This window comes from Macrobrachium rosenbergii, chromosome 29, assembly GCF_040412425.1.
Source record: "Macrobrachium rosenbergii isolate ZJJX-2024 chromosome 29, ASM4041242v1, whole genome shotgun sequence".
Taxonomy (NCBI): domain Eukaryota; kingdom Metazoa; phylum Arthropoda; class Malacostraca; order Decapoda; family Palaemonidae; genus Macrobrachium; species Macrobrachium rosenbergii.
The window spans coordinates 1,615,466-1,628,555 of record NC_089769.1 but is presented as its reverse complement, the minus strand read 5'-3'; the positions used below and the strand labels follow the sequence as shown (position 1 = coordinate 1,628,555).

The following is a 13,090-nucleotide window of genomic DNA, read 5'->3' as shown; positions in this document are numbered from 1 at the left end:
GGAGTGTGTACGAAGTTAGTCAGGATTCAGCGTAAATTAGCTTTAGGGAACTTTGACTCTTTAAAACTTGGCCGTTCCACCTGGCGGCGGGATTGCGAACTGCAGACAGGCAGCGTTGCCAAGGGCCAAATACCGATCATGGAATCAGTCTGTCAGATGAATCGTTTACGATTTCCTTAAAATTGACGTAATAGATGGAGCGAAAATCGTTCCTAGAACGATCGCGGATGCGAATTAAACTTCCAAACGGCGTCGCGAGTTTAAACGACGTCAAAACAAAACGAACGGTCGGTCGTTGGCAGCGCTGAAATCCCCTCTGTGTCGCGGAGTGCCAACTTTGCTGAAGAGTACAGTGGCACCAGAGGGGAGGAAAGCTGCCTGGTGTTGGCAGTGCCAGTTTGACCAGTGGAAAGAGAGCTTGTTGTGTGTGCCCGATCTCGCACCCTCTTTTTTGGGGGGGAGAGCCACGTAGAGTGCCACTCGAAGGAACGGTGCCTTCTTAACCCCGCGGATTTTCGCGCCACTTGCTGGCGGTTTCTCCCTACCGGTACTTTACTCGAAAATTAGACGGTTAATGGTTCTCACGTTACCTGCTTCCGTCCAAGTTTTCTGTTTAATATCTGAATGGTAATTAGGCTTTTAACTTCGTTATAAAAACTAGAAATCAACAGATTTAATAAAACTTTGTTTAAATAAACGCACCTTTATATTTGCGGTTGGTATACAACATTTCTCTAATTCTTGTCTAAAGCGAAATAAATTTACCTTTCAACAATTATCATTTTAATTAGTAGTGAATGACTTAATTAATTTTTGGGATGAGAAACAACATAAAGAAAAGAATTGTCTTTTCCTACGGCGAAACAACGAATGAAAAACAATTATGAAAGGAATGGTTTAAACGTTTACTTATACTTTTAAATTGTTACACACAGAAAAATATAAATGCTTGTTTGTTTACGTAAGGTCATGTCTACACAAACATCTTCTATGCTTCCCAATAAGATGTGATACTTGGAGAGTTCTTGTAAAATTCGTTAAATTCATAAAGTTCATAATTCACAAATATTCAGATATCATAATAATAATAATAAAAATAATAATAATAATAATAATAATAATAATAATAATAATAATAATAATAATAATAATTTTGACATTCCTAACGGCATACATCGATTTACCAATTTATCTCGATGACTTATAATTATTTAATAATTTTATCATCACCTTAATATAACAATAGTAAGAATGATACAATACATTAATATAACTGTTGGTTTTTTATCTAAAGTAATAATAATAATAATAATAAACAATAATAATAAGTAAAAACAACAACAATAATGACAGTAATCAACAACAACAATAATAATAATAATAATAATAATAATAATAATAATAATAATAATAATAATAATAATAATAATAATAATAATAATAATAATAATAATGGTGAAGAAATTCACAGTGGTATGATATAAATATATACTTTGGAAATATATATATTTACATCCGAAACATTGTGGATTTCTTCACCATTTCAGTGACTCCTGCTATTTCGAGATTTTTAGGAATAATAATAATAATAATAATAATAATAATAATAATAATAATAATAATAATAATATAATAATAATAATAATAATAATAATGCTAAGAAATTCACAACCTCATGAAAAACTGTAATATAGTTTACTATTTAATTGTGGATTTTTATTACACAGTAATAATAATAATAATAATAATAATAATAATAATAATAATAATAATAATAATAATAATAATAATAATAATAATAATAATAATAATAATAGCAAAAATTAGCCTGGCATAAAATAAAGAAAATAAAAATAAAATTCTTAATGGATTCCCTCTCCAAAGTGACTTTAATCTCCTATGCAATGAATGACTCGCCTCTTGAAAAACGACATGTTATAGGACTCAGGAAACACAAACGAAGGCAGAGAATTCCACATTCAAGGAGTAAACACGTATTATTTTAGTCACACCGAGAAGAGAGAAAAATCGTATCATTCAAAGAAAATTAAATGAAAATATTTAGTCTCAGCTGAAGGACGGACTTACTAACAGATAGGTCAGTTGCTAGATACCCCTGGACGATAAATAGGGGTCATAAAATACAAGTAAAAAATGCGCCGAAGTTTCTTCGGCGCAATCGAGTTTTCTGTACAACGTATAATCAAGGCCACCGAAAATAGATCTATCTTTCGGTGGTCTCGGCGTAATGCTCTATGAGCAGCGGCCCATGAAACTTTAACTACGGCCCGGTGGTGGCCTGGCCTATATCGTTGCCAGACGCACGATTATGGCTAACTTTAACCTTAAGTAAAATAAAATGTACTGAGGCTAGAGGGCTGCAATTTGGTATGTTTGATGATTGGAGGGTGGATGATCAGTGTACCAATTTGCAGCCCTCTAGCCTTCGGTAGATTTTGAGATCTGAGGGCGGACAGAAAAAGTTCGGACAGAATAAAGCCGGCACAATAGTTTTATTTTCAGAAAACTAAAAAATCAAAACATTGCACATGGGAAACAGTTATCAAAATCGTAAGTTATACTATCTGGTAAAAAATATATGCACAAATCGAGATACGACGTCACACGGGCGCGTTTCATTGCGCCTCTTCCTCAAAGCTTCTCACCAAAACTTTGCGCAAAGCAGACGACACTCGAGGCACAATTGAAGTCTCCCTCGGTCGCGTTTCATTGACCCCTGAACAAAACCTCAGTGACGTTGTCCTTTTGATCATTTTCTCGGCCAAGGGTGACCCAAAGATAGAATGACCTGTAACGACAATACTGTTTGGGTATATACCCCTTTAGAGTCATAATCCAAAATGTGTTTGAGTCAAGATAACTAATGTAGGCGTATAAGGTGCGTTAAGGATATCTAACACCGAAAACACACTGATACTTATCTCGTTCCCTTATACTCAATGTAATGAAAACTGTCATTGGATATGTTAAGGAACTGAAGGAACCGTAGGATCTCTGCATAAGGATTTCATGAAGGACTTCCCACAGGATATGGCACGTGAGAAACGCTGAGAAACGTAGCGTATGGGGAACAGTGGGTTCCCAGGGAACGCAGCACGTGGGAAACGCATAACACATGGGGAACACGGTGTTACTCTTAGCGGATTTAACACACAGAAAATTATGAATTTTATGTGACCTAGCAAAGAGTAATCACTAAGTTATTTCAGGAAATAATTTATATGCAAATATTCATGTAAATGCATGCACACACACCACACATATATAAACATATACATATGTTTATATATATATATATATATATATATATATATATATATATATATATATATATATATATACATACTGTAAATGTTTATATATATGCATATATATACATGTATGCATATATACACACATATATATACTCAGTAATAGGGGATACACTTAGAAATCTTACCTTGATGAGTAACACTGCCAAAGCTTAGCAGAATTTCCATCACATCAAGTGTTAACTTTCGTTTACAAGTCCACGTCCTTTGAGATTCAGGTGTGGCTTATTTATTTACCTGTCCGTAATGTGGTCGTTGACTCTGGACACGGAATTTTGGAACACGGAGGTCTCTCTCGTAGAAAGGGTTTCGTCTCTCTAAACCAACCAGTTTCAGCCACAGGAGAGGCGCTGTAACGCACGGAATTATCCTTTCACTGACAGAAATCTCGCAGAAGTGTCTTTCTGTGCAAACAGGCTTGACCTCTTAAGCTTGGAGTGTTTGTTCGTAAAAGTGAAACTAGAGTTAAATGACTTGTTCAACGTACAGTTAACAATCGCATGGCTTGTTTCCCCAGAGGTAATCAACAGTTTTTAAAAAAAATATACTTCGCATTAACAAGTTTTAATGTTGTATTTTCCGGAGCTGAATGACTTGTTCAGAGTACAGTTAACAACCGCGTCGCTTGTTTCTCCTGAGGTAATCAACAGTTTTTTTTTTTTGAAATTGACTTTGCATTAGGACTTTTTAGTTTCGTTTTTCTATATGCTTATCGGAAAATATATGAATTTAACATAATCTTCCCTGGCGTTGCAGGTTCTTACCTAATCAGCCCTTGTGAAGAAAGATGAAAATAAAGAAGGAAATTATTGCGTCATCTTGAAACCCGAAAACGAATCGGATAATCATTAACCCACCTACCTGTGAGCTTGTCAGGTGTTCAACAACAAAAGTGTGACCGAAAGAAAAAGTACACATTCGCTCACCGACCGCGAATATCGTGAAGTATTCACAGTGGTTCCTTGTGTTGGAAACTCGCGCAAAACACTGGGAAAAAATTCACCATGAGTTTTGAAAAAGATGTCATGCTCTTACGAAAATCAAGAAGGTCGAGCGGCGTGTATTGAGGAAAAGGTGATCATGAATTGCCCAAAACGAACCAACTAAGAATATATGATAAGGAAATAAGAAGAAGAATCTATGCTTTAATAAAGTGCTGTTATGATGACAACTCTGTGATCAGGTGGAGAGTACCTGAGTGCCAAATTCCTAGTGAGAATTGACCAGTGCGATTCAAGTGCAATGTTTTAACCTTAAACAAGGAGTCAGCGCGGAAACTAGCTCTGAATACACTCGGGATTATCCTACAGATAATAAACATACATATATTTTTCAACTGAGAGGAACACAATGGTCGTGGCGAGCGAAAATATCATTCTGAGTTGGGTGCTGTTAATCAGCCACCTAGCCTTTGCCACCGCCCACCCAGGTAAGGAAAGCTCAGAGAAAGTCTGTTGTTATCTCTTCAAATATTATTTCTACCTCTCCTTATCTCGATCTCGGCCCTCGCTGCTTCTTTCTCTTCTTTCGTTTGATCTCCTTCCTTGTTGCCTCTCTTAATTTTTCTTAATTGTCTTCGCCCTCGTCTCTATCTTTATCTTGATCTGGAGGACGTTTTCGCCTTACATAGACCGTCAGGGATTTATGAATGTTTTGTGGGATATGTTTGTTAGCTCCGCGAATTGGTGTTTTGTTTTCTTATTACTCCGCTTTTATTATCTTCTTCGATTGTCTTTATCTTTATCTTGATTCTGTTTCTCACTGTCTGCACGTATGAGTGTTTATTATCTTTTTATATAGCTTATTTTTTTCTATTTTTCTCCCTTCGTTCTGCGCATTATCTTTTTATCAGTCAGGTCAGATAAGCTATCTTTAAGGCGATTATCTTTGTTTTGAGGTTAAATTTTCTTTATCTTTAAGCCAGCACGGTTACTGTACTGATACGGCTATTTATACCGCTTACGTTGGATAAAATTTTACCTAATTGTTATAATCCTTGCTGAAGCCTGTTTTTATATGCAGTTTGATATATATACATACATATATATATAAACATACACACACACACACACACACACACACACACACACACATATATATATATATATATATATATATATATATATATATATATATATATCCTGAACCAATTCATCTCGACGTCAGATGATAAAACTTGATCACTTGCACTTGCATTAATGCAGTTGTTAGCGCGGCTATCAGACGATGAGGGCAGACAGTCCTTGTAACTTTTTTTTTTTATAAACTGAAACTTATCAGTGACTTTTGAAGATATCTTACAAATTTACAAACTGACCAACACAATCTCACAGACAAACATGAACGACTAAGTAAGGGTGCGTCCACCCTATGGTAAAAAATGTCATAAACATGTTGGCTACTTATCACATTCGTGTCACAAACATGTTGCAAACAAGTCGGCGACCAGATATATAAAACGAATGCTAGATAAACGTACGAAGCACTGATCAGGACCACCAACAAGTAGGTGACTTGTATATAACCTGTTTGGGATGTGTGCAACAAGTTTCCGACGTGTTTATGACATGTTTATGACATGTAACAACCTCAATCTCACTCTAAAATTCCTCGGTAATGATCTTGAGAGTATCACGAAGGTAGCATTCAGCCGATCTAAGATTGGGGGCGATAGCGCAGACAGAAAGGGCCGTTAGCATACCTTGCGGTACGCCAGATGTGATAAACAATTTAATGCCATATTTAATAAAAGTTATGGAACATCGCGACCTACATCATAACGGACAAAGCCAGAGGATCCCGGGAGGGAGCACGAACTCTAATTAATGGTATTTATATAGATTAATATTAATCTACTGGTAAATACGGGAGAGTCCATAATTATTGCCGTGATAAAGGTTGTCAGAATTTTAATGGGTGTAGACAGGACAGATGATTTGTCGTGTCTCTCTCTCTCTCTCTCTCTCTCTCTCTCTCTCTCTCTCTCTCTCTCTCTCTGTATCTATTGTGAGTGTATACATAAATACACATTCATATATACGTGTGTATGTATGTATGTATATATATACATATACCTGTATATGTGTGTATATATATGCGTGTGTGTTATATATAGTTGCTGCTTATGACGACAGAATAACGCAAGAGGCTAAATGCGAAAGTCACAATTCACTTTTCAAAGATAACCACCACAGTCATGTAATTACAGGGTATCTCAACACAATACGGAATAAGCAAACTTAAGACAAGGCACTATTTGGTAGAGGGACCTAACTTCAGAGAGCAAAAAACTACAAACTACAATAAATTTGTCAAATTTAATAAAAAAAAAAAGCGTAAAGGATAATGGAAAAGTAATGATACTGGAATTGTTAATGCACAAATAACTGCACTGGAGGGAAGGAGCCTAGACTATAGGCCTACTACTTTTCAACAGCGGCGACCATTAGCCCCAATTCGACCGCAAATCAATGCAGAGAGAGTCTGTCGCGTGAGTGAAAAGGACGGCTCTTTTTCACCTCTTTTTATGTCGATTCTTTTTATTTTTTCTCTCTCTCTCTCTCTCTCTCTCTCTCTCTCTCTCTCTCTCTCTCTCTCTCTCTCTCTCTCTCGACTAGAAAGAGAGCAGGATGTAGGAAAGAGCTTTGTGGAGACGTGAAGTAGGTTTCAGAAGCTCTACTGAGAGAGAGGGGCGAGAAGAGTCAGTCCCAATCGGAGAAACAGCACTATTGCGGCCAGAGAAACAATACTATTTTTGTCAGAGGCGCTATAAGACTTCTACCTGCCTGCCTTCGCTCGTTTCATTGGGTATGTAAGGAGCCAAGCGAGCTGGCCAGCGAATGATTTGAAGTATGTTGGGGGTCAGCGGAGGGCGAGGTGCTTTACAAAGCACTGTCTTTACAAAGCAGTATCTTTGCGAAGCACTGTCTTTACATGGAGGTAACTTTACAAAGCGGTATGTGTGCAAGCCAGAATCTTTACAAGCAGGGTCTTTACAAATTAGTATTTTTATAAAGCAGTAGCTTTACAAAGCAGTATCTTTGCAAAGCAGCAACTTTATAAAGCAATATCTTTACAAACAGGGTCTTTACAAATCAGTATTTTTACGAAGCATTAGCTTTACAAAGCAGTAGTTTTACAAAGCAGTATCTTTGCAAAGCAGTAACTTTACAAAGCAATACCTTTACAAACAGGGTCTTTATAAATCAGTATTTTTACGAAGCATTAGCTTTAAAAAGCAGTAGCTTTACAAAGCAGTATCTTTGCAAAGCAGTAACTTTACAAAACAATATCTTTACAAACAGGGTCTCTACAAATATGTATCTTTACAAGCAGTAGCTTTACAAAGCAGTATCTTTGCAAAACATTAACTTTACAAAACAATATCTTTACAAACGGTCTTTACAAATATGTATCTTTACAAGAAGTAGCTTTACAAAGCAGTATCTTTTCAAAGTAAACCTTTGCAAAACAGTAACTTTACAAAGCAGTAACCTTACAAAGCAGCATGCCATTGCACATCCAGGATGTGGCTTGGAAAACAACTGCAAGATGATAATTATGACTTGCATCCTTGTAAAAATATAACGGTTAATAGAAGCATTACATCAGGAAGACTAAGTAAGGAAGAAGCATCCTTAAGGATACAGAAAGGACTTTCTGAAACAAGGAAGGACATTTGCAGGAAGACTGAAAAGTTCTAGGATGATGCAAGGCAAGCAGTAGTGTCCTTCAGTCAAGTAGGACATTATATGACATTAGCGGGACGATTTAAAAGGGTGATGTCCTAAGCATTAAAAAAAAGGATCTCCTGATAATTTGGGCTTTTAATGAATAACTTTTGCGAAACTCCTTTATACTGAAGACGCCTTTCTGCTATAAAATTATTACGTAACTCCCATGTAACCTCGTTTATAAAATAAATACTAAACAAGAATCAGTTTTTCAAAAGAAAAGAAAAGGAATCTATGTGTAATTTATATGGAGAGAAATATTTTATCACTGCTATCACTCAAACACACTCACACACACACACACACACACACACACACACACACACACACACACACACACACACACATATATATATATATATATATATATATATATATATATATATATATATATATATATATATATATGTATATATACGTGTGTGTTTGTCATCTTATCAGGTCTATTCTACTAAACATACAAACGCACATACAAAGTCATGCATATTTTGCTAGCTGTTAATTACACATAACTGTAATGACTAGACGCCACTTCAAAAATACTGTATTATTGGCTAAAATGTTTGCAATTCTGAAGATAACTTTCCCAGTTGTAAACAAGCCAAAGTAAGCAATTCCCGAACGTAAATTCCACCAATTCTTCTTCTTCTTCTTCAAGAAAAAAACATGAAGTGTGGTCCACAATTCTTAAATAAACACAGTACCTTGATTAAAAGATATATACAAAAAAAAACATTACATTCTTTTAGAAAAAAATAAAAGGACTAGCCCGCTTTCCCCGTAGAATATATATAAATAAAAAATACCACCTCAGTCTAAAGAAGAAGTGATGGAAGAACACTCTGTCCAAAGAAATCAAGAGAAAAAAGAAAATCCTTTCTCCTCACAAAAAAAAAAGAAACTTAGAGGGGGAAAAAAAAACACTGTCAGTGACGAATGTCCCAAATAGCTAAGGACACACTTGCTTACGACCAAAACCCCCAGGTAAGAGCCAAAAAAAAAAAAAAACATTAAAAAAGGAAATTGCTTTTAGCCCACAGGTAAAATGCTTTACGTGTACCCCTTGACAAGATGAGAAATGGCTCGGGTGTTTACTGAAATTCCCCCCGCAGATATTCCTTGGCATTCACTTCGCTAAGTCCGTTAATTACCGGAGAAATGAAAAGGAAAAATAACTGAGGGCGTCCCTGGCGCGCACGAATCTCGGTGGCTGTTTACGTGGTGGTAAGTGACTGGTTATGCCTGGTTTTTGTGTTTTTTTTTTTTTTTTTTTTTGGAAATGGACTACATTACAAGGAGCCTGTTCACAATGTGTGTATATAAGTGAATGGATATAAACATGAAATTTAGGCCAAAGGTCAAGGACTGGGACCTATGAGGTCATTCAGCGCTGAAACGGAAATTAGGAGTAAGAAAGTTTTCAAGGTGTGACAGGAGGAACGCCTCGCAGCTGCACTATGTTTCTTCGGCGCAATCCAGTTTTCTGTACAGCGTATAATGCCGTATGAGCCGCGGCCCATGAAATTTTCAGCCACGGCCCGGTAGTGGCTTGTCCCACAGCGTTGACAGACGCACGATCATGGCTAACTTTCATCTTAAATAACATAAAAAATACTGAGGCTAGAGGGCTGCAATTTGGTATGTTTGATGATTGGACGGTGGATGAGCAATGTACCAATTTGCAGCCCTCTAGCCTCAGTCTAAAAATCATTAGGAGAGTGTTGAGGAGAGTAAGATGGAAGAAAGGGAATATGAAAGGAGGTGCAGTTAAGGGAATGAAAGGGGTCACAGCTAGAGGCCGAAGGGACGGTGCAGAGAACCTTAAGTAATGCCTACAGTGCACCACATGAGATGCACTGACGGCACTGCCACCATACGGAGACAATGTGTATATAAGTGTTTAGGTACAAATATTAAACCACAAATATTGTTTAATTTTGAATCCATTACATTTTGCGAATAACTTTCACCCAAAATGAAATATAATTGATAAGCGCTTCTGCGCCGGGCAGGATTCGAACCTGGCCCATGGGTTTACAAACAACAGACAATGCATAGAATGTATAAGTGACAAAAATTCATATTAGTATACATGTGGACGAGTGCCTATGTATCTATATGTATACATATGCAAATAGCATCCATTTTGAAGATAAGTACCTACGACCACATATATATATATATATATATATATATATATATATATATATATATATATATATATAGTTTTATACATGCATATATTAGCTATATAATGTATACATATAAATATATTATATACATATATATACACATAAACTGGACAATTACCACAGGAAAACAACGAACACAAAACTCGATATTTTAAACTCTCTCTCTCTCTCTCTCTCTCTCTCTCTCTCTCTCTCTCTCTCTCTCTCTCTCTCTCTCTAGACAAATGAAAGAAGATCTAATTCTATACTGTATAAGCCTGGGATATGGAATCCCTCCCCGTCTGCTAAAGAGTTTTTATGGTGATGGAAAGTAAACGCAGGCCCGTCATGAAATAAGGAATAAATCTTTTTAAAACTTCTTCTTCTTCTTCTTCTTCTTCTTCTTCTTCTTCTTCTTCTTCTTCTTCTTGGTTTTTACGATCGTGACTTCGTTGCGTCCTTCCTCTTTTAGCTAAAAACGTAAAAGATAAATAGATTTAACTTCGTAGTATTTTCAGTTCTGAGCAATAAAAGGGGATTTAGCCTAGACAGCCCTTTCCGCTAAATTTAGCGCGTTCGTAGCGGAGTTTCTACGTTCCACTTGACAGTAGTGCGAATTTCGAGCTCTCTCTCTCTCTCTCTCTCTCTCTCTCTCTCTCTCTCTCTCTCTCTCTCTCTCTCTCTCTCTCTTTTATAACTTTTTCATTATGGTTTTCCTTAGGAATTTTTTTTACTTTAGTCTCATATGATATACTTATTTTTAAATATCTATATTTACTTTGACTGAAATATCTAGCTGTCCAATTGACTGTCCTTAAAATCCATTGTACTTGGCTGGTAGTCGACTTTAGTAAGACGTTGCTGGCGTGGAGAGAGAAAGAGAGAGAGAGAGAGAGAGAGAGAGAGAGAGAGAGAGAGAGAGAGAGAGAGAGAGAGAGAGAGAGAGAGAGAGAGAGAGAGAGACTTAAGTGCTTGATGCTCCATCAAAATACATTTATTGCGATTCAAGAAAATACGTAATCAGCAACACTTGAACGACTAGTAATAAGAAATAGCGACTCGGTCTAATCTGTTTGTTCATTATTAAAAATTAAGCGACATCTCCTCTATTATATTTAGCCTATATCAGCCATTATGCCCTCCCCCCTTCCATTAAAAAAAGGTATGGCTGTAAAATGGTAGAAGTGATTAGTTGTAGCAGAACCATTGTAGCAGCTTCCACTTCAGAGTGACTGTAGTAGTAGTAGTAGTGGTAACAGAAACATACCTTTATAACGGCTCTTCAGACCAGAGATGGGGATGCTGAGATGGATGTGTAAAAGGGTTATTAAGAGCATGGAGATGGAGGGAAGAAGAAGAGGAAGGCAAAATAACATGCAGGAGAACGGTTGAAGAAGTCAGGATGCATTGGACAGAGGAAGGTACCTGGAGAAGACTGATAGGAAACAGCGACCCCACATAGAAACGGGCCGAGCTGCAGACGAAGAAGAAGACCTTCATAACGGCTCATCAATTTCACTTGGGTCTTCTTACAGCGGTCGCAGTCCTAGTACTAGTACTAGTAGTAGTAGTAGAAGAAGGTCTTCATAACGGCTCATCAATTTCACACCTGGGTTTTCTTACAGCGGCCGTATCACAGTAGTAGTACTAGTAGTAGTAGTAGTAGTAGCATCAGCACCAAGAGACAGTCATACCTTTGGAACAGCTCACTCATCTCATCTCCTCACCAGCAGTTTTCACCGATGTCTCACCAAACAACCTTCATCCCCGGGTCCCGCAAAGGGGATTACGCTCCTTCTATTTCAGACTCGCCATCCTTTTGTAAAAATTTGAATCACCGCTGGTGCCTGGTGCTGCCTCTGCCAATGGAATATACAACATAATCCCCTTGCAGCCGAGTAAGTGCTTTCCTCACTGTTACCAGATGCGATTCTGATAGCTTTCTTCTTCTTCCTCGTCTTGTGGCAACAGTGGCGTGAGAAAAGGCTGGGAGAATGTTTCACTTTCATGGCCACTTTGTTGTTTTAATTTTATCAATTTTTCCTGCATTTAAATGCAATGAGCATTACTGACCATTAGGCTTTATAATTTCCGGATATTTAACGCTACAGAAGCCTGTGTATTCAAGGATAATTGATAAATAAAGAATATTAACCTAAAATTCTGAAGGAAATAAGTAAGACGTAAAGAGCAAAGTCCCCCACCTAGTGAGCAGGAAAAATACTAATCCTGAAAATGTGACGATTCGCCTGAACCAACCTGCCGAAAGTAATGAATCTTTTGAAAAAAAAAAAAAAAGATTAATTGAAAAATACCGACTACTAAAATTTACTCCGAGTTTTATTGATCATTTATGAATATGGAAATAACAAAAATATTCATCTAGGAATAAGGAAATAATAAAAATATTCGAAATGGACAAAAACGCAACTAAAAATCGGATAATGTTTTGTCTCATAATCCCGCGAGTACCGAATCCTTGCGAAGCTGTTTCGAAGCCTTTCGGAACAAATGTGTCTTCCTATCCTCGCTTAGGCGCACATTATATTCAGTGTTTTCCCGAGAAACGCATAAATTTTTTCGTATTACTACGCTAAGTGAAAGATACTTGTTTATGTTTCTACTTATTTATTTAAACGATCAATGGGGTGGGAAATACAGCATTATACAACAAGAGAACGATATTTTAACTAGGACTTTTTACATGTTTTATTTAACTTCTGCATCTATCTGTTTGGGCCAAAACTTGTAACTCAATTTTCGACATGTTCCCTTTGTCCGATGGACTTGAAATTTTGCATTGTTACTTTATCCCGGTGACAATACAACCTTACGTGATCAGCAGGTCAGCAGT

The 13,090-nt window shown here is 36.8% G+C and overlaps 1 protein-coding gene across 2 annotated transcripts in view; it reads left to right on the top strand.

Moving 5' to 3' along the window:
- Nucleotides 1–364: 364 nt before the first annotated feature.
- LOC136854477 (cell adhesion molecule 2-like) overlaps nucleotides 365–13,090 on the top strand; it is a 113,317-nt gene continuing 100,591 nt past the window's right edge. Inside the window, exons 1-2 of one of the 2 annotated variants that reach the window (XM_067130781.1) lie at nucleotides 365–547; nucleotides 4,089–4,761. In XM_067130781.1, the coding sequence (XP_066986882.1) occupies nucleotides 4,683–4,761 (79 nt within the window). In that variant the 5' untranslated portion in view covers nucleotides 365–547; nucleotides 4,089–4,682. Of the gene's footprint in view, nucleotides 628–4,088; nucleotides 4,762–13,090 lie in introns of both variants that reach the window. The other variant, XM_067130780.1, reaches the window with a different exon arrangement.